Source organism: Melanerpes formicivorus, unplaced genomic scaffold, assembly GCF_026170545.1.
Source record: "Melanerpes formicivorus ecotype bairdi unplaced genomic scaffold, bMelFor1.0.p_v2 SCAF_13, whole genome shotgun sequence".
Lineage (NCBI taxonomy): Eukaryota > Metazoa > Chordata > Aves > Piciformes > Picidae > Melanerpes > Melanerpes formicivorus.
The window spans coordinates 10887185-10908905 of record NW_027142365.1 but is presented as its reverse complement, the minus strand read 5'-3'; the positions used below and the strand labels follow the sequence as shown (position 1 = coordinate 10908905).

The window sequence follows — 21721 nt, the reverse complement described above, 5'->3', positions numbered from 1 at the left end:
TATAAACTGGCCTTTTGCCCAGTGTCTTGTCCCTACACTTCATATATTCTTAGCTTTTATTCAAAGAAAGCTCCTCTGTCCCATCAGCACATCACAGGATGGCTTGCCATGCATGAACACAGCAGAATGTTGATGGAGAGACTCAAGGCTGTTTAGACTTGAGAAGGCTGAGTGGGGATCTTGTCAATGTCTAAATGTCTGAAGGGTGGATGTCAGGATGAAGGTGATGGTCTCTCTTTGGTGGTTCCCAGCAACAGGACAAGGAACAACAAGTACAAGCTAGAACACAGCAGCTTCCACCTCAACACAAAGAGACACTTTATGGTGGGAGTGACAGAGCACTGGAACAGGGTGTTCAGAGAGGTTGTGGTGTCTCCTTCTCTGGACACTTTCAAATCCCATCTGTTCCTGTGTGGCCTGCCCTAGGTGATTCTGCTCTCGCAGGGAGGTTGGACTAGATGATCTCTAGAGCTCTCTTCCAATCCCTAATATTCCATGACTCTGATTCCATACAGGGTTACCCTTTTAGGATGGACCAGGTTAAAGCTGAGTTGCTTTTTCACTTTGTCCTCAACCAGGGTGTGATTGTAGTGAATCCTTCCCCTGTCCCACCATGGCACAGCGTCTTCCATGGTGGTCACCCAGGAGGTCCACAAAAGATAATAATCTATGGCATATGCCTTTGCAAATCAGAGCCAACAGAAGCTACACACAAACTTGTTAAACCAAAATGATGTTTAATCTTGGGAAGAACACAGGACACCAAGAACATGATAGGCAAATAGAAGCAGCTTCCAGGTCACAAGCCCTGGTCCTCATGGGTGATTTCAACCACCCGGACATCTGCTGGAGGGACAACACAGCAAGGCACCAGCAATCCAGGATGTTCCTGGACTGCATAGAAGACAACTTCCTCCTCCAAATGGTAGAGGAACCAACAAGAAATGGTGCTATGCTGGACCTTGTTCTCACCAACAGGGAAGGGCTGGTAAGCAATGTGAGGCTCACAGATGGCCTTGGCTGCAGTGACCATGAAGCAGTTGAATTTAACATCCTCAGGGCAATCAGGAGGAAGTATTCCAAGCTCATGACCCTAGACTTTAGGCATGCAGATTTTGATCGCTTCAGGGATCTGCTAGCCAAAGTGTCATGGGACAAAGCCCTGGAGGGAAGAGGGACCCAGGACAGCTGGTCAGTATTCAAGGACCACCTCCTCTGTGTCCAGGAGCTCTGTGTACCAACAAAGAGAAAAGCAGGTAAGAATGCTAGGAGGCCTGCCTGGATGGGCAAGGAGCTACTGGACACACTATTACTTAAAAGGAAACTCTACAGGAAGTGGAGGGAAGGACAGGTAGAACAGGGGGAATATAAGGAAGCTGCCCGAGCAGCAAGAGTCCTGGTCAGGAAAGCCAAAGCAGAGTTTGAGTTGAATCTAGCCAGGGAGATTAAAGGGAATACTAAGAACTTTTACAGGTATATTAATGGGAAGAAGAAGACTAGGGAAGGTGTGGGCCCCCTCAGAAAAGAAAATGGTGACATGGTCACCTGTGATGAGGAAAAGGCTGAGGTACTTAATAACTTCTTTACCTCAGTCTTCACTGCAAGGGCCTCTAGCCACACTCCTGATGTTATGGAAGTCAAAGCCAGGGACAGGGAGGAAGAACTGCCCATTGTAAGTGCAGATCAGGTTCGTGATCATCTGAAGAACCTGAAAGTGTTCAAGTCCATGGGACCCGACGGGTTACACCCACGGGTACTGAGAGAACTGGCAGATGAGGTTGCTAAACCCCTCTCTATTATATTTCAAAAGTCCTGGCAGTCTGGTGAAGTCCCCACAGACTGGAAAAGGGGAAACATTGCCCTCATCTTCAAAAAGGGCAAGAAGGAGGAACCAGGGAACTACAGGCCAGTCAGTCTCACCTCTGTGCCTGGAAAGATCATGGAACAGATCCTCCTGGAGTCACTACTCGCTCAAAAGAATAGTGAAGAGGTGATTGGGAACAGTCAGCATGGCTTTGCCAAGGGCAAATCCTGCCTGACCAACCTGGTGGCCTTCTATGAGCAGGTGACAAAATTAATAGATGAGGGGCGAGCAACTGATGTCGTTTACCTGGACCTGAGCAAAGCCTTCGACACTGTCCCACACCACATCCTGGTCTCCAAACTGGTGACACATGGGTTTGATTGGTGGACCACTAGATGGATAAGGAACTGGCTTGATGGCCGCACCCAAAGAGTGGCTGTCAATGGCTCCATGTCCCAGTGGAGGCCAGTGACAAGTGGAGTCCCTCAGGGATCAGTCCTGGGACCTGTCTTATTCAACATCTTTGTGGGGGACATGGACAGTGGCATTGAGTGCACCCTCAGCAAGTTTGCTGATGACACCAAGCTGTGTGGTGCAGCAGACACGCTGGAGGGAAGGGAGGCCATCCAGAGGGACCTTGACAGGCTGGAGAGGTGGGCACAGGCCAACCTCATGAAGTTCAATAAGAGCAAGTGCAGGGTCCTGCATCTGGGTCGAGGCAATCCCAGGCACAAATACAGGCTGGGCAGTGACTGGCTGGAGGATAGCCCTGAGGAGAGAGACTTGGGGGTGCTGGTGGACAAAAAGCTCAACATGAGCTCTCAGTGTGCACTTGCAGCCCGCAAAGCCAATCAGATCCTGGGCTGCATCAGGAGAAGTGTGGCTAGCAGGTCGAGGGAGGTGATCCTCCCCCTCTACTCAGCCCTGGTGAGACCCCACCTGGAGTACTGTGTCCAGTTCTGGAGCCCCTATTACAAGAGGGATGTGGAGGTGCTGGAACGTGTCCAGAGAAGGGCCACGAGGATGATCAGAGGGCTGGAGCACCTCTCCTATGAGGACAGACTGAAGGAGTTGGGGCTGTTCAGTCTGCAGAAGAGAAGGCTCCGAGGTGACCTAATTGTCGCCTTCCAGTATCTGAAAGGGGCCTACAGGAAGGCTGGGGAAGGACTTCTCAGGATATCAGGTAGTGATAGGACTAGGGGGAATGGAATGAAGCTGGAGGTGGGGAGATTCAGGCTGGATGTGAGGAGGAGGTTCTTCACCATGAGAGTGGTGAAACCCTGGAATGGGTTGTCCAGGGAGGTGGTCGAGGCCCCGTCCCTGGGGGTGTTTAAGAGCAGGCTGGATGAGGCTCTGTCCAGCCTGATCTAGTGTGGGGTGTCCCTGCCCATGGCAGGGGGGTTGGAACTAGATGATCCTTGTGGTCCCTTCCAACCCTGACTGAAACTATGAAACTATGAAACTATGAATAGAAAATGTCAGTCAGTTGGTTTGTCTTCCCTAAGGGTTCTTTGTGCTGCACCACAGCCTACACAGACTTTGTCTCCTGAAGGCTTATGAATCACTGCAGCCCATGGCCTGCTGCTGTAAAACCTACAGGTTTGAGCCTCCTGGGGGAAAATTGTCTTTGGACTCAGAGCTGAGCTGAGTTATGGCATCAAGGTAAACTGGCAGGAAATGCCAACCTGTGGGAACACTTCCCTCCAGTGTAGACTGTCTGACAAACCTGTAACGTGGCCCATTAAGCTGATGCCATGCTCAGTGTTCAAAATAACTTTAATGCATTCAGCAAACAAGTCACAAAAAAAGGATTAACCAGCAGCAGAGTCAAACACAAACAAGTAAGAAATGCAAATCCATTTTCTGTGTTTTCCTTTCTTCTGTTATTTTCTTGCCTGGCGTTTCTGAAGCCTTTTCTTCTCTGCTGCATTTATTTTTCTGTCCTTCCCTTTTTGTCATGTTTTATATTCCCTGAAAGCCACTGCTTTTTAATCTACATATAAAAAAATATATATCTAATATTTAACTTACTCATGGACAGTCTTTATTGTTCCTGTAATGTGATGGGTAGAAGTTTCCCCCAGCATTAATTTTACCCAATTCTTTGTTTTCAAATTTGCTATTGTGGAGTGAACTGTCACTGGGTTCTATACTGCGGAGTGATCTGCCAAAGCTTCCAAAGAAGGTTAAAAACACTGGAATGAAAACAAGGCCATGAAGAGCCCCAAACAAAATAACAAGGAACATGATCTTGAAAAATGTCCTAAAGATGTAGGTTTTGGCTGCAGCCAGGACAACGACTCCCAGGATAGTAGAAACTGCACCTTGCAATACTGGGTAACCCAGCAGGGACAGAGCTTCGATTGCCCTTCTGTTGGCCGAGGACTCTCCGCTGCTCACAAAGGCATAGGAAATGTGAGCAGAGAAATCTACTGAAAACCCAATACAAATGACCAGGTTGATCATGGATATGGAGTCTAGATTGACACTCCAAAAGGTCATGAAGCCAGCCACACCGACTATGACAGAAGCTATAGCAAAAGTCACCCACAGGCAACACAAGGGGCTGGGAATGAGCAAAAGGGAGACAATGAGCATTGCCCCAGCAGCAACCACGATGTTCTGAATGGTGTTCTGCACTATGACCAGGTACTGATCGTAGTAGATGAACGCTGGGTGGTACACCAGTAATGGCACACTGCACTGCCTGGCTGTCTCTCTTAACTCATGGAGAAGGTTCTTCTCATCAACAGCTGAGGTCACATTCACTGTCTGGATGAAGAAACGAGAAGCTTTGATTTCATCCTGAGTCCTGTTAATGTCCCACTTAAAACTGGGAATGAAGTGGAACATCTTATCTAAGTTATCAAGGAAAAGAGTCTTATTGTTTAGATCTAATGAAAAATCTGTGTACACTCTCAGCCATGACTCTGAGAGGTTCTTATCTACATATGAAATGGCCTCTAATTCCTGGGTGCAGTTCTCAATGCCAAGGCGAACAGTCTCATTCCAGTAATCTACACTTTCAGTAATGACAACCATGACCCTGGGGCCATATTCTGAGAAGTATTCCTCATTGTCATCATAGAATGGACCAACGTACGAGTTGTCGCTGGCCAGATTCCGAAGGTCGATGCCTTCCCTGATCAGCGTGCACCCATAAATGCTGCCAGCCAGATACGCTACGTACAGCAGCACCACAAGTGGCTTGATCCATTTGCTGGTGAAGAAAGGGCCATAGTACTTCTTAAAGAATATGCTCATTGGATGCTCGCTTTCTAGCTGAGGTGAGTGCCCAGAACAGTTGCCTATGCAGCAAGCGTTGTACAGGCAGGACTCGGTCTGACCTTCACCTCCTCCCACGCGCATGCAAGTCAGCCAGTGCCGGTTTCCTTGCTCCCTTTTATGGTTTAGCACAAGAATTGCCCCAAAGAAGGTCATGGTATAGATATAGCAGAAGACAAAAGCAGTGCCTGTGTAAAGGCAAAATGACTGCACAGATGGAAAAGAAGTCCAGGTGCCAATGAAGAAGGCCAAAACATCAGTGAGAGTGGTGATGGTGACAGAAAGTGCTGCTTCTGAGTAAGTCTCAGCCAGCAGAGACTTAACGTTGGATTTCTCTTTTCTTCTTAAGCTTTGTTCCCAGGCAGCAATCATGATGAACATGTCATCAACGCCAACCCCTGCAAGAGGAGACAAAGTTAAGGCTGCACTGCAACTGCCAGCACTCAACAGAAGCACAAAATCAATCACATTTGTTTCTGAATAAAATGAGGCTGGGAACGTTGCTCTAGTGCTGATGCAAGGTAAGCAGGCACAGGAAAAGAGATTCTTTGCATGTGGCTGAATTTATTACACTTGAGAGACCCCTGGTGCCCTGAGGGGTTGTTGATCCCTCACCTTACTCTGCTGAAGGACTGAGCACACCTAGCCCATCTCTGACTGTGTGCTGCAGCTGCTCTCCAGGTGTTCAGTGGTGCAGGTTACAGAGATCAAAATACACTGCTTACTGTGATGTTCAACTGTGAATGAAGAGCCAATGTGCTTGTCTCAGCCCTGCTCTAGGGATTTTAACCACAGACCTTTCAGTATTTTGCCAGTGTGACTCTCTCAAGGGCTCTTCTATTCCCTGGAAGTGAAGTCACATCAAAAAGGAAAGCAAGACTGTGTGAACAGAGGAGCAAGCATGGCTGATAGAGCTGAGCCTAAAAGAACAGCAGAAATCACTACTGACTGCCCAGAGGAGTATGCACAGATGAATTAAGCAGCAGGTCAGAAGGTGCTGCTGGACAGCAGCAAGCCAAGCTGCTTCTGGAAAGCAGGCAGGATTCACAGCAGTTCATCCCATCTAATGATGGTTGCCTTCAATGCATTGTTCTAATCTAAGGAAGAGTGAAGTCTGCATGTTCTCTACAAAGTATCTGCAGAGTCTGGCTTGAGCCCTTTCCCGAGGATCCAAAAGGGTCCTTCTGAAATGCAGACACTCTGCAATTGATGAGCAAACAAAACAAACAGAAAATGCATTGGAATTATGCAGGAAGCACAGAATGCTGAATGCTCTAAGGAGAAAGCACTACATTCTACAAGGACCACAAGTGACTCTTCCCCTCCTGCAGGACAGACCTGCCCTTGACCTGATGCTTAGACTCCAACTCCTCTACTTACCCAGAATGAGAAACGGTGCGTTTGCTACAGTGATCACAAAGGGCACTCCACAGAAGAGCAACAATCCAAAGGTGCTCAATACAGCGAAACCAGCAGAAAGCACTCCACAGCATGCAAGCCAGACATTATTTCTTACACAGCTCAACCTGAAAACATTGTAAGGAAGATTTTAGCCACATGTCAAAAATGTCACTAAGATGTTTGGCACAAGAAGTCCACAGGCACCAACCACAACCTGTCTGGGAAGAGAACTCTTGATGAAAACTGCTGTTTGTTAGGACAGCTCCCAGGTGTCAGCACTGGGCAAGACTGAGAGGGTAAAGTGTTACCTCTCGCAAATTAGTCACATTTTCCAGGCTATAGCCCATTTGTCAACTTTAGGAGAACCTCTAAACCCCAAGGCAAACAGCTGTATCCAGAAATTGGACAGCCTTAATGGATGCAGTGCTTGAGGCAGGCACTAAACCAGTAAGCCCACAAACAGAGCCATAAGGGTGACAAATGTACAATGGTGACCTTCCACCAGCAGAGATAGGACAGGTTAAGTCCTCTGCAGACAGCAGGGAAGGCTCAGACTCTACTAGCAAGCAGAATACCTAAAGCTGTACCTGGATTTGCAGTAAACTATGAATCTAGAGCTCATTCACCTGTACTTTAACTGAGCAGGTGGCAGAAAAAAGGTGCAAACAGAGCTCCACATCTTGTTCCACCTCCTCCTCCCTCCCCTGCTTCCTTCCTCTTTTTAACTTATCTTTAATCAGTAGGTTGTGGGCAAGATGAGGACAGAAGCTATGAAAGAAGCAATAGCATCACTTATTCCTTCCCTCCCCCCATAAATGAGGACTTCTCTGATTTTGTTGCATCTTTCTGGTGATGTCCCCTCTGGGTCTGCCAAGCTGAGCTGTAAGTTTTAATCAAGGGAAGTGCTAGTGCAGGATTCTGCTGCTGCCAGGCTGTCCCCCTCCTGAATATGGGAACGCAGAACCCTTTCACCCTTCCAAGTCTTTCCTTTGCCACAGTGTATTTTGGTGTCAAAGTTACAGCACCCTGGGCCTCTTGGAAAGATCTAAAGTGGGGAGTTGTTTCAGTGGTTTAAATCGTTCAGGATTTTTGTGAGGCAGGGACTACAGAAATGGCTGATGGCTTCGGAGGACAGACAAATGGATACTGGCCTTCAAGTGTGAACTGAGCACTCACTCAGGCGTTTGTGGGGCAGGGACCACAAACCCCATGTAATCCGCTGGGAAACAGGCACAAGCAGGAGAGAAGCGGCAAAGGATTGACCGTGCCTGTTGCCAAATGTCACGAGAAGTCTGCAGCTTCAAGAAAGACCTCACTTGAGAAGAGCAGAAATCAGTTCAGACAAGGTAAAGAAGGGTGGAGGTCACTCCTCCTTGATCCATCCCTTAGAAGAAGGCACTTTACCTTAGGCAAGAGACGATGGAAAAGGTTATTGTCAAGAAATACGTTATGGAGAAGAGTGGGATCACGCTCTTGGTATTTCCCTCAAACTCCTGCTGCCTGGACAGCGAGGTAAAGTAAGTCACCTGTGGTTAAAACAGCAAGGAAAGAGAAGATGAAGCACTTGTAGCTCTTCCCTGGTCTCTATCCAGACGCAGAGGCAACGCTGAGCATCACATCGGCACTGGCACATCCCCGTGGCCCTCACACCCTGCAGAACGCCCCAGCCTGTTCTCTCCTCCAGCTCCTTTCCCGGCCGGCGACGCGGTAGCCCGAGCACCCCGGGTCTCGGTTCCCGCAGCTGCTTACCTGAATGGCGGTGAACTTCATATCCGCCAGCTTTGATGGGAAGTCCTGCAGGAACCTTTCCAGCCACCGCTGGCTCTCGGCCGCCTCGGGGCCGTCCTCTTGCAGGTAATACATCAGCTTCAGGGCCCGCGCCGACACCACCCGCCCGCCGGCGTCCGTGCTCACACCGCCCAGCGCGGTGCCCAGGAAGGAGGCCTCCATGCCGGGGTAGGTGATGTTCTGCGGGGCGGGCGCCGTCGCGTTGGCGGGGCATGGTAGCAGCGGGTTGGGGCTGCTGCAGTCGCCGTCGGTGGCATTGCGGGCGCAGAGGCGCTCGTAGTCGCTGTCTGTCACCGCCGCGTTCAGCTTCAGCACCTCTTCCCAGGCCTCCGGGTCCAGGACAGAGCGTCCGTCCAGCGCCACGGCGATAAGGGCGGCGTAGGCTCCCTCGGTGGGCAGCCGTGTGGCAGAGAAGCCCTGCGAGTAATTAGTGGGGAAGTACTGCTGCACGAAGTCGCGGTCGGCCTTGGCGGGACCGTCCGTCGGTGTGAACTGTTGCTCGATATCGTTCGATTGCCGTTGCGGCAGGAAGATGAAGCCGGCGCCCAGCCCGCCTGACAGCAGCAGCGGCAGCAGTACGAAGGGCCAGGGGCAGGCGGCCACGCTGCACCCCAGCCCTTCGAAGAGCCGTCTCAGCGGCCGTTCCACACAGTTGGTGTTGCAGCAGGAGCAGCGCTCGCTGTGATTCTGTGGCTCCGCCATCGGCGAGGCGGGGGCACGGATTGCCAACGGCAGCTTCACCGCTGCGCCGGAGTAGAGCTGCTTTGTGATACTGGTGCTGCGCACAAAGTGAGAGCTCCACACCGGCGCGCCCAGGGCCGTTCCGACGGGGCCGGCGGGCGCGTCCTTCGTGCTGTCACTCACGGAGACGTCTGCGGCATTCCCGGGACAGGCAGGCGGGGACACGGCTTCCACCGCCCCGCCGCGCCCCGACCTCTTTTGCCAGTTTGGGCCCCGTGGGGTCTTGTTCCGCCGCGGTGCCGTTACCTGAGTGCTGCCAGGAGCCCCGTTGTGCGGCCCTGCAGCCCGGCTCCCGCGGGGACAGCTGCAGACCCCGCTCTGCCAGGCACAGTCCTGCACCGTTTCCTCGAGCGGCAGCAGGTCTCGTCGGCAGTGCCCTCTCCTAACTGTAGAAGTGGTGTTCCGAAACACCCTCTCTCCCATCCAGTACCGTGCACCGGGGGTCCCGCTCAGTCAGATGCCATGGCTGTCTGAAGCTACGCCTCACTCTGCAGTTTTGGGTGACGCTTTGGCTGTTTGATCCCCTTGCTTGCACTGGTGGGTAGTCTTGCCAACCAGGTGTCTTCATTGTGTCCTTTCCTCTTGCTCAGGCATTTGCCTGGCCCCTCGTTTACCATAACACTGACCCTGCAGAGAGGAAGTGACTTTCTGCGTGTGTAATGAGAGGAACAATCTCATTGCGGGTCACGTAGTATCAGGCTGGTTGCAAAGAGTGGGATATGTCAGGGGGAAAGCACCGATGGTTCTGAGCCTGTATCATGCACAGTTGTCTCAGGAAAGTGCAGGCATAGTGAACAGCTTGGATTATAAGTAATTTTGGAATCTGCGTTTAGGATCTTGTGTTTTGAACTCCCTGTGGTAAACAGGATTAATGTGATTCTTGGGGGTGTGAACAGAGAGCAAAGCTAGGGAAAGACTTCCCACAGCACAATGGAATCGGTTAGACTGGTGGTACAATATTAAACCTAACTTCCATGTTGTAAGAAAGAGGCTGCAAAGTTAAAAAGTGATCAGAACACTACTGCATATCGAGGAGTTAGATCACATAGCAAAGAGCCTGTGCTGCCTGCCCAGCATGACCCTCAGGCTGTGATGGGCTGCACCATTCCCCTGTGCCCGCAGTATAACTTCAGCCAGCCCATGGTAACAGAGGAGCCTGCATGCAGCTCGCTGCTGGTACCAGCGATTAGGTAGCCTAGACTTACTGTTCTCTGCAAATCTGCTGCAGTCATTACAGAATCACTAAGGATTATTCTTCTCCCCAGGAGAAGTGGTTGTGAACAACTTGCTGTGTTTGCCCTCCGGGTAAACAGGTTTACAAAAGAAGGGGAGCGAGAGCTGAAGAAATAAAAGATTTTGAAGGCAGATTCAGTGATTGCAATGGGCAAGCCACAAAAGCCTCAGTGCTGTGGTGTGGCAGAGCATTGTGCAGTATCAATGACAGAAAGCATCTTTCCAAGTTCAAAAAATGCCCTGCAGCCTGGTGTGCCTGACACTGGTGAAGTGACCGAGATTTGAGTGCCTTCTGGCCGTGGAGAACACTATGCTTAGATGTGACACTTCTGGAAAGGTAGCTAGCGAGTCACAGGCAGAAACTTCACTTCTTGCCATTCTTGGGAAGAAGCAACTCTCTCCACTTCTGCCAGTCCTTTCAAAGAAAAGTTGTAGGTGTTTCTTCTCCCTCAACCTGAGGATGCAGGCTTGCACTTGTTCTATGGTGTGGGAATAGAGCAGCCAGTCAGGCTCTGAGCTGTGTTACAGATCTCCCACTTTGGCTAGCATTTACCACAGGCTGGATCCTGGTGATTCTCTTTCTGGTGTGCAGTTGTTCTGAGGCAAGTACAGCTAAGTTCTGAATTCCTCTGAATTACAGGGCACTTAGAAGCTATTTCCTTGAAGCTCCTAACTTCTTGATTTATTATTTTTTTTTTTTTTTAAATGAAGCTGGCTCAAAACTGATAGTTTCTCACATGTTATGTTCTCAATTTCCTTGGATGAATTTACATCAAGTTAGAGTCAGAGCTCTTCACATAGAAGAAATCTATCCTCACCGAAAAAAAGGAGTAAACTATTTGATCTCATGTAGACACCTGATGAATTCTTGTCAAAGAGTTACCCCTTTGGAGAAGATAGCCTCTGTTATCACTCCAGAGTAAATAGACCTGTGTTGTGGGGAAAACTATAGACACAGCTATCTCCAGAGCCAGGCACCAAGAAGACTTCTAGGGGAACTTAACAGTGGACCATATTGTAGATGATCTGCTGTCATTGCAGCAGATGTGAAGAGATAATGTCCAGCTAAATGCTTTCCCTGTAAAAAATGGCCATAAAGGTTAATGACTTTCTTAAGCTCAACAAAGCAGAAAATAAAAATTGGCTGCTTGTCATTGCCAGTTTTTTTCCGGCTCCTCAGGAGCTGGAGACAAGCTCTGGTAATGAGCAGGACCTAGGAAATGATCTGGCAGCAGAGGCTACCCAGGCAGGGTCCACAGTACATAGGGCACAGGTTGGTGCCTTTAGGTTAAGTCGTTGTGAGGCTCGGGAGTCTGACTTACGGTGTGAGAAGGTGGCTTTACTGACTCTAAATTCAAGGTTATTTCTCAAGCAGGAGGTATGTTTCAGTCTTCTCTCCAAGAGTCTGGATTCTTGTCCTTATTCCCTGGCCTATTCATTAATGCATTTTATAGTAAATTCTAATAGGATAAAATCTGAAATACTCCTTGGGTCAGGGCCAGGATCTGGACTACAGGACTTCCAGCAAGTCATGCTCTTCCTGTCTTTGTGGATGAAGCCACAAACTCTCTCCTTAGTGTTTTCTGGATCTAAGACTACTTCAGATGAAGATGAATCTGAGCACACATCTCCCTTCCAGTGGGTCGGTGGTAGGGTAGAACATAAAACATCTTGTGATACTCCCACCTTTTGCTGGCAGCCTTTGCAAAAAAAGCAATTATTTTTCTCTTCCATTTATAGTATGGTTGGTGGTTGTTAGGTGTGTGCTGTGATTAATAGGAACACTGCTTATTCAAGTAGACTTCACATAGTTTGCTTTCCCCACTGACGTAGAAGGGGTTTGGAGGCTGGATGCTAAGTTATGATGGCTCTTTTGCATGTGTGCAGAGCCATGGGACTTCAATCCATATATATTAAAAGCTATATCAAACTTCCTGGTTAGACCACTGACTTTGAACTCTGATACTTGCACTGAATTATGCTGCATGTTTGGTGTAATGTTTGTCTCAATAGGGAAAGCACAATCAAATAGGTTTCTGTGTGACAAATACAAGCTGAAAGCACCTCACGTGGACTGCTTCTAAACACAGACATGATGTCATCGTGTATATGCAAGGTGCTGCTAGTGCTTTGCTGTGAAATGCCCTGGGGCATTTCAAAAGGAGAATACATTGCCACATACATAAATATTCCCAATGCTGCATTTCTCTGTGTTTCTCAATGATACTGAATTGATGACAAGCAAAGAGATATATACTTAAAATGTCAAGAAGAGAGCTAAGAAGAATAGCTAGTGCCATTCCTGCCTGTCAACAGGCAGGAGCCAGAAATACAATCATGTAATTTCTAATATCCCCAATGGACTTATTTGTAGATGGTGTCAGAATCAGAATCACAGAGTTGCTTACGTTGGTAAAGACCTTTGACAACCATTGAGTCCAAACATTTACCTAGCAGTGTCTATGTTTAGCCCACATCAACCAGTCAAGAAGAGCTGTAAGCAACCAATTGACAACCAGCCAAACAGGTGGGTGACTTGCTTCCCTGTTTCACAGCACTCACATCAGACTGTTTCCAAAGAAGGCAGAAGACCTGCATTTGACCCTGCAAATCAATTCTGAAAACAGCAGGTAATTTTTAGGTAGTGAAAGGAGGAAGAAGTGTAATAAATTCAAAGATGAGATTTCTTTTTTTCATATAGAATGTACTGACAGTGTCATTTCCCAGGTCCCTTTATGCCTTCCAACATTCCACCCTCAAAATGAAGTACCAGAACCTTCTCTCTTTCATAGCAGGACCCACTGACCAGCACTGAGACACTAGTATCTTGCAAGAATCAAGGAGAAAGAAGGAGAATTCAACCCAGATCTTCTTCAGGCACAGCCCAGGAAGGCTCACAGATGCAGACAAGGCTTTGGTCATGGCCTGAATGTCACAACGGTTCCAGGGCTGAACCAGCTCCTAGCTGAAAAGGCAGCAGAGTAGGGAGAGCAAATGCAGTTTCCAGTCTATGGGATTTGAAATGAAGAAACAGCAGAGTCTCACAGTGGTGAGACTCCCTACTTCACAGCCTTCTGTGTTTGAAAGTTCATTTTCAGTTAATCTCCTCAGACTCCATTTCCTGTCTCCTCCTCTAGCTGTGCCTTTGTTCACAAACTCTGTGAGAATAATGATTTGGAAGAGTAGGCTGTCCTCAGTAATGCAGAGACAACCATGTGCTGGTCTGTATCTGTACTCCTGTGTCTTCCAAGCATTACTGAGTTTGGAAGTGATCCAACCAGTTCTGTAGAAACAGAGAGTCATTTAGGCAGGAAAGGCCCTCTGGGTCTCATCTCATCCACACCTTGCTCAGAGAAGGGCTTGGCATGGGTGCTAGCCAAGGTTGCTCATGGCTTTGTCCAGCTGTGTTTGGAGAACCTCCAGGGGTGGGAACTCCAGAGCCTCTGGGCAACCTCTTTCAGTGTTTGACTACCTCCATCATGATTTTTCCCCCTTATCAATGTCAACATTTTGGTAGTGGGGCTTCAGGGATAGCCTCTGTGAGGAGAGTGCCAGGGCTGCCCTGAGCCGGTCACCTCCAGTTCCAGCTGTCCTGGCCCACCACAGGGCACGACTGAGCTCATCCTCAAGGGAATCTGTGGCACCTCTGTGAAAATACCTTCAAGTGGAGGGTGGTAAACACCAAGCAAAAGGAGAAGCAAGGCCAGAGCAGGAGGAGCAATGTAGAAAAAAAGACCACAATGTGGGGTAATGAGGAAAGAGAGAAGACCACACCTGGGCAGAGCCAAGGGGCTGCTTGAACAGGAGCTAAGAGGTGCAACCCAAAAGGAGCTGCTGCCAGTGAAGGAACCACCATGCATATGCTGGCCCCCGTCTCCTGGGCCACCCAGCACCTAACCCAAGGTGCTGAGCATAGCATATGGTGAGGGGCCTGAAGAGCAAATAGGGCAGGGGAGGAAGGGGCACCTGAAGGGAAGTGTGTGTTTCCTAAGGGTTGGCTGGTTGTTTTCAGGCTTCTTTGATACCAGAATCTGTAATTAATTGTTTATTAATTGTTGAATCATTGAATTCATGGAAATTCTCTGAATGAACAGACAATTTCTGTCCATATCTTACTAGAATTGCTACTGAAATTCTCTTCTCAGTCAGAGCTGAGATGGCTTATTTCTCCTCCTATCTTTGGAAGCCCAGGACAGAAGGGCATTGTTGTACTCAGGCTGGACACAGAAAGTGCTTTGCCAGTTGTGTTAGATGTACTGGACTCTGGAATTTAAAAAGTGACACCAAGAAGGCTTTTATGCAATTCCTTTCACCATAATTTCTGCAAAAGAGCAATGCAGGTGGTCTGGTGATGAGGGCAGCCAGATGGGAGGTAAGTTCCTGGTTTCACCCAGGGCAACTTGTCTCTTTAGAATATATGATTCCAAAGAATCCCAGGTAATTGTTCATAGTTCTGGCACCAGGACCCGGAACTAACAGATGTTTATTCATTCTGAAAGTCTGCTTGTCCTTGCTTTGGGAGGACACAGTGATTGTGAAATTGCCATCCACTGCGTACTGGCAGAATGAGGGGCTGCTGTTCCTCTGCTTGATAATCAGACTGGTATTTGCTGTGAATATGGTAACCTTAAATGTTATGTAGGAGGTGACACCAACAAGACAGAGGCAACTGTGTTGTGCAAAAAGCTGTTGCTGCCTTAGATGTTGTCTCCAAGATGTCAATACACGTGAGGCATGTTCTGACCCCATTTCAGTGTGAGGCTTTTCAGGGATTTCTATGTTGGTTTGGGTTTTTAAAAATGGTTATTATTTTTAGGAAGAATGAAGTTGCACAAGTATTTTAACTGTCTGCTTCATAAGCTGTTTCTACTGTACATTATAGCGACGAACAGAATTTCAGCTTACCTGTACAGGATGCCAGAAAGGCAAGATGAGTTGCTAGATTTTATACTTCAGCTCTGGGAATATTTCTTTGCAAACTGACATAAAGAAAAATGCCTATTTCCACTCTGATTTCAGAATCATGAGCTTTTCTATGAGGACCACTCTAAATTATACTTTCAAACCCCTGGCGTGCTATGAATACAATGTAATGCGAAGCCACTGAAGAACCTAACTGACTTCTGAACTTGTAGCATCTTTTAGGAGATCCATAAAATTTCACATTCCTTAATATAGAGAAATAATGTCACAGCTCTCTTTTAATGTGAGCTATAAAAAGTTTGACCCTTTCATCTGTGTTTTATTAATAAAGAGTATGTTATCTTTACGGCCTCCTTTTTATTACATAAAACGTTCATAAACTTCCTTGTAAAATGGTCAGTGAGCTCTCAAAGATCTTCATGAGCTCTAGGTGCATGTTATTTATGGAGAACAGCTGCAGACTAAAACTACAGTGTCCCTGTCTTACACTTGCTTTGATCAGCCAATGTCTGTTTGGGCTTTCTTTGTATTAAAAGATAATATCTTTTAAGCATTAGCTTATTACTTTGAATATTTGTGTTTCACAGTACGCTGATCTGAGCACAAGCTAAACTTTGATTCAGCAGAGCTCAGAGACGTAGCAATTATATCACAGGAGGGGAATGTAAAATGCTTTTTTCGTTATCCATGTAAGGCATGGCCTTTTATAACTCTCCCCCTTTCATTTACAGGAAGGTAATTTTACATCTCTAGATGGAATGTTTCTAACAGCCACACAACCAATGTTAATCATTGGCCTTCTGCACCGGTGTTTGTGTGCCAACAGGATGTGAGAGAAGTTATCTCCTCCTGGGGTCAATCTATGCTCTCTTTCTGTTTATTATGGGTGTGCATATCAGACTATTATTTTCTGTTACTGATGCACACATGGAAGTTTGTGTGGCTCTGTCTGTGCCTATGTCTATATATTTTTATCAACTTGTAAATGAAAACTTCTTTTGAGGAGCCAGAACATTTGGAGAAATGTCAGTACCTGGCTAATTTTCTTTGCATACAATGTACCAGAAACATAGAAACTTTCTTTACATACAATGGACCAAAAATGTGGACGGATTTCAAATGGAGCTTCAGCTCAGAAAGACCTTCAAGTGCTTTCCAAATCACGGCAACTTGGACTTGAAAGTCCTTCTGACTGGAAGCTCCATTTGAAATGTGTCTACATTTAGCTTGTATCTGGGGCTAGACTGTAGCAGTTCTTCTGTCACCAAATAACCCCTCCTCAGCCTAGAAAGGGGATCAGGAAAAGGAGAGGAAACCCGTGGGTTGAAATGAAAACAGATTTAATGAAAGAATAAAACTAATATTTCTACTAATGCAAATATAAGATATTCAAAGTTATACTCAGCCCAGTGACTGTACAACAGCCACAATAAACAGGAAAGCAGCCTGTGGTAGCAGAATGAAGAGTGAGCACTTCCAGAAATAGAAGGAATAGCAGAAGCCAGCAAACTTCCCCCTCTATAATAAGCATGGTATTTATGGGATGAGATGCAACTGTTACCTCAGATTAGCTGCCCTGGCTTTCACCCCTCTCAAGCTTCTGGCTGACTCAAAACTGCTAAGGGCCTACAGACCATGGCTGGCCTATGATTCAATCACAGGGAAACCAGGACACACTTAACGTCTGGAGCATTGCCTAGATTAAGGAAGATCCCTAGACACTATTTGGTTTCAAACTCAAAGTCCTCCTGCATCTTTTGTGCCCACTGCTCCTTTTTATCCTCAATTAATACGTGCATGTTTTCTCTTGGAAATACTGTGGTGCATCTCTGCCTCCTGTCACAACTTCCAATAGCAACTGGCTGATGGCTACAATGTCTCAGTATCTACACAATGTAGTTGATGTGTTTGGCACAAGCTTAGGGTTTGCAGCTCGGCTTACTGCATCAGTAGATAGAATGTCCTCAACAAGTACAAAGCCACTTCAGAAATGTGTTTGCTCTTTTTATCTGCCTTTCCTTCTGTATTTTCTGCCTCCCACCTCCTGAAATTCTTCTGCTAATTAAGCAGCAACAGATAATTACCTGCTTCAAACCAGGTGTTTCTACATGATGTTCTATGTGTTTTCTCTTAAAGAGAGGAAGTACATTTTTTAGCTATACTTCAGTAACAAGTTTGGTTTATGTGTGGGTGCTCTGTGGTACACTGAGAATGGAGAGGTTTTGTATCATTTGTGTTTGTAAAGTAGCTGTCTCACAGGAGCACTCAAATGTAAAACAGTTAATATTTTAAAATAAGCTGAAGTTCCTTTTGTAAGGTGAAGTTCCTGTTCCACTCTTTACCTAACATGCAGTGATAGTGAGAAACAGAACTAACTAACATTAAGAAGCAGTTGTAAATCTCCTGTCATCACCTACTATAGCAAGGTATGTGGACAAGTAAATACAAGCTGACTGGGTGATTTATAACCTGTCTAAAGTGTAAGTCCCAGAGATAGCAAGGCCAAGAACTTCAGCAGAGCTCCTCCAGTTAAAAACCTTAGCCCTTGTGCAGATTTGGCCTGAAACAGGTAACCATGAGGAAGAAAACTGTGGACCCTGAGAGCCTCCCCCAGCTAGTGGCTTGGCTGCCAGGGCCTCAGGCACACAGTGTGATGGCACAGCTGAGGGGAACCCCATTCTTCTAGGTGAGGCTTCAGAGGGGCTGTGTGATGGCTGTGGGCAGGCACTCCCCCAGACTGTGGAAACAGCTTGTGCCTGGCCATGGCTCCTTATCTGGGTCCAGACCCCACCTGTGGCCTGATCTTGGCCCATCCTCAGGGCCATGCTTGCTGTCCAGGGCTGGGGCTGCCCTCTTCCCTAGCTGGGGCAGTGGGACAGGTCCCAGCTGCCTGCAGGAAAGGCTGTTGCCTTGTCACTTTGCTGGAGAGAATAAACTTGACAAAGGCCTTTAATTCTCCTGTGGTGGCCAGCCGACACTCAAAACCTGTTTTCTATGTAAAGGAAGTTCCATTTCCTGTCAGCTCAATTCTTGAACACTTATTCCAGTTCTCATACTGAAGTTTTCTGGACTTGGCCATGTCACTGTGGTTTGCCCCTCCTGTGAGAAAGAAGCAGCTCTGGAGAAGCGTTAGCAGAGTTTGTGATGTACTGAGGACTGAAAGGAAATGAAAAGCCGTAGGCTAGTAATATGGTCACAGTACTGTGGCTGGCTGCACTGCCTCTGGCTGAGATGAAGGTAACTTTCCTTGTAGTAGCCCACACCATGCTGTGCTTTGCATTTGTGGCTAGAATGGTGTTGATAACTCACCAATGTTTTGGCTGTTGCTGAGCAATGCTCACACAGCTGCCTCTCCAACCCTTCCCTTCCAGGTTGGACTTGATGATCTTTGAGGTCTTCCAACCTTGGTGATTCTGTGATTCCTCCAGAGGCCAGTAGGATAGGAGTAGGCAAGAGGTTAAAAGGGGACATAAGTGAGATAGCTGACCCAAAATGACCGACGGGATGTTCCATACCATATGGCATTATGCACCATATGGCACTAAATGCTCAGAGAAAGGAGATGGTGTGTATGCATGTAGTTAGTTGTTACGTGTCTTCTGGAGCAACTGTTATGCTTACTGAAGCTCTGCATCCTGGGAAGTAGCTGGGCATTGCCTCCTGATAAGAATTAGAGACTAAATCTTTAGTTTTCCTTCATTTCTGCACACAGCCTTTGCTTCATTAAATTGTCTTTATCTTGCCTTATGAAGTTTTTTCCATCTTATTTTCTGTCTCCCATGTCCTTCTTAGAAGGGGGAATAATACAGTGGCTCGATGGGCACCTGGCATCCAGCCAAGGTCAATTCACTGCAGCAGACTAGTTTCTTGTACTCTGTAGCCTTTGATGAGAGAAGGATTACACCCTTACATTTGTGGCTTCCTGTATTTCAGACAAAGGTAGGAGAAAGTTTTCTTTTGATGAATGGGTAACATTCAATAGTGAGAAAGCAGAGGTGAGACAAACTTGTTTGGATTACTTTTAAGAATGAGTTTGAGATCAGCATTAGGTTTTGTTTGATTTTCTTATGCTTTTTTTTCCCTTAGGGAGGATCAGAGGACGTTAACCATTTTATGGAGTCAGCTGCTGTCTAGTGTTTGCATAATGTGATCATAAACAGGATACTACCTGTCTTCATTATCCCAACTTTGCAAGGATTGATTCACAATACACATGGATGATAATCCTCCTTTCTCTTTTCTCAGAGGCATAAGACTTTTCTGATGGCTTTCTGTAAGATCCCGTTCCTTTTGGAATAATCTTCCACTAGATAAAATGCTGTGAAATGCCATTTCACTTGACATTTTAGATTTACAAAAGCAACAAGAACTTTTCCCCATACCTTTTTTCACTGTTATCAGAAATTATTAATCATGTCTGCAAGGAGTTATTTTATGTTTCTCTAAGTATTGTGCTATCAAATCCAGCCTTCACCATAGGCAGGTTCATGTACTGTTCCACAGCAGAGCAGTTCCACGGCTCAGGGGCAGTGCGCCATGGATGAAAACAGGCCAGTGATGGCTCTTTCAGGAGATGCTATAAGGGACCAGGTTTTGGGGGTGGAACCTCACTTTGGAATGCAGAAATGGCTCTGGGCAAAGTTACTGTCAGTACTATTTTCAGAATGAAATCATATCTTTGAATTTCTTGCACTTCTTCCTCCTTTCACTATCTGAACAATTATCTGCTCTTTTAAGAACTGATTTACAGAGTTGAACTCCAGTCTTCTGCCCTCCTAGGAAATGGTCTGACGTGAGTTCTGTGGAACAGGGAGGCAACTCACCCACCTGAATGGGACTCTTATTTGTTTTGTTGTTGGTTGGTTTCTTGTTCCTTTCTTCCTCCTTTCACTATCTGAACATTGTCTGTTGTTCTCAGAATTTCATACTTTATGGAGATGGAGTATTTCTACAAACTATATAGCCTGCATGTTCCTTGCCATTCTGAGCATTTATTCCTGTGCTAACAGTGCATCAAGAGATGCAGGCACCTTTTCACGTCACTCCAGGCTCTCCTGGCATTTGTCTTTATTAATTGTGAGTGACCCTCTCTGTTGTATTTTACTGATGTGTCACATGTGAATGCTTGAGGTCTGGTTGCTTGGATCCGTGCATATTTTTATGTGTAGATAAGCTTCCTTGAAAAGCCAAAATGTTTGCAGAAATGTCAGTGCCTGGGTAACCTGCGTTACATACAATATACCAGAAACTTATAAAGAATTTCTGTCATCCTGGGAGTGTATTCCCTAGAATCCTGACATGTCACACAGAGGCTGCATGTCTTTGAGATCTCTTTGATTTCTAACTAGTGATAGTCATATCAGAGATCACTTCCCAAGAATAAAACAAAGTTCATCCTTATACCACTTAAGTCTTCTCCTGGCACCCTCATCTTTCTTCAACCTTTACTTTTCTTCACTAGTCACTTACTGGACTGTTTTTTAGGGAAACCACTCCAGTTAGTAATCTTCTCAGACTACTTATTGTAAACCTCAAATGTGATCCTGATCTCCTTCTTTCCATTTCTTGGATAGGAATTGCCCTCTTTCCTTTCCCAGGCCATTCCTCAAGTATACATTGCTTCCATCTGGAGTGGGAGTGCAGTGACCACTTGAATTGGTCAAGTAACCAACCTTCTGCTACTCTCCACTGCTTTTGTTGACTCGACCTTCAAAACTGTGAAAGGTGCTTAGACACCTCCAGTGTAAGTAGATGCGTGGGCAGTTCTAGGGCAATGCCTCAATTTATCTGTGCTACATTTAGTATTTAAATCTACAGCAGACTCCTCCCTTACAATTCATGTGCTTGCCTGACATTTCCATAAAATCTGTTTAGAAAAATAATGTCTATAAAGGACTGTTCTGGGAGTAAAGCAAAAGTTAGGCTGACCAGATTCTTCTGGCTTCTTTTAAGATTAGAAGAAACCTTTATTTAGAATAAACCAAACCAGGTTGGAAGAGACCTTCAAGATCATCGTGTCCAACCCATCAACCAATCCAACCCACCCAAACAGCCAACCCATGGCACCAAGTACCCCATCAAGTCTCCTCCTGAACACCTCCAATGACGGCGACTCCACCACCTCCTTGGGCAGCCCATTCCAATGAGCAATCACTCTTTCTGTATAGAACTTCTTCCTAAGGATCATAAACCCAAGGTTTTAGGAAGAGCCAAACTGCCAGGAGCTATTTCAAATCCCTTTGACAATTTATGTGTCAATATGAATAGAATGAGTTAAAAAAAATCAATAAACAGAAGACCAACAAACCAACCCACTTTTGCCTTAATGAGGAGGACTGAATATTGCTGTGGAACAGAGCCTCAGCAACCTGATAACTGTCTGTGAATGGGATCTTTGTGATTTTGAAGGCTCAAAGGGATGTCTTTGACTCTTATAGTGTATTTAATTTATGGTCCTTTAGGCCACGCAGAAAATTATGCATGTGACAGAGATTAAATTACGGAACCAAATCACAGATTCTCTAATGTAATCTAATCTTTGTCACC

General features: G+C 46.5%; 1 protein-coding gene across 1 annotated transcript; it reads right to left on the bottom strand.

The window, feature by feature from the left end:
- Nucleotides 1-3547: 3547 nt before the first annotated feature.
- On the bottom strand, nucleotides 3548-8980 carry LOC137444910 (patched domain-containing protein 3). The gene is made up of 4 exons (XM_068146055.1): nucleotides 8240-8980; nucleotides 7895-8016; nucleotides 6470-6615; nucleotides 3548-5487 (listed from the first exon to the last, which is right to left on the bottom strand). The coding sequence occupies exons 1-4, from the start codon at nucleotides 8978-8980 to the stop codon at nucleotides 3836-3838; spliced, it is 2661 nt and encodes an 886-aa protein (XP_068002156.1). The 3' UTR covers nucleotides 3548-3835.
- Nucleotides 8981-21721: the final 12741 nt, after the last annotated feature.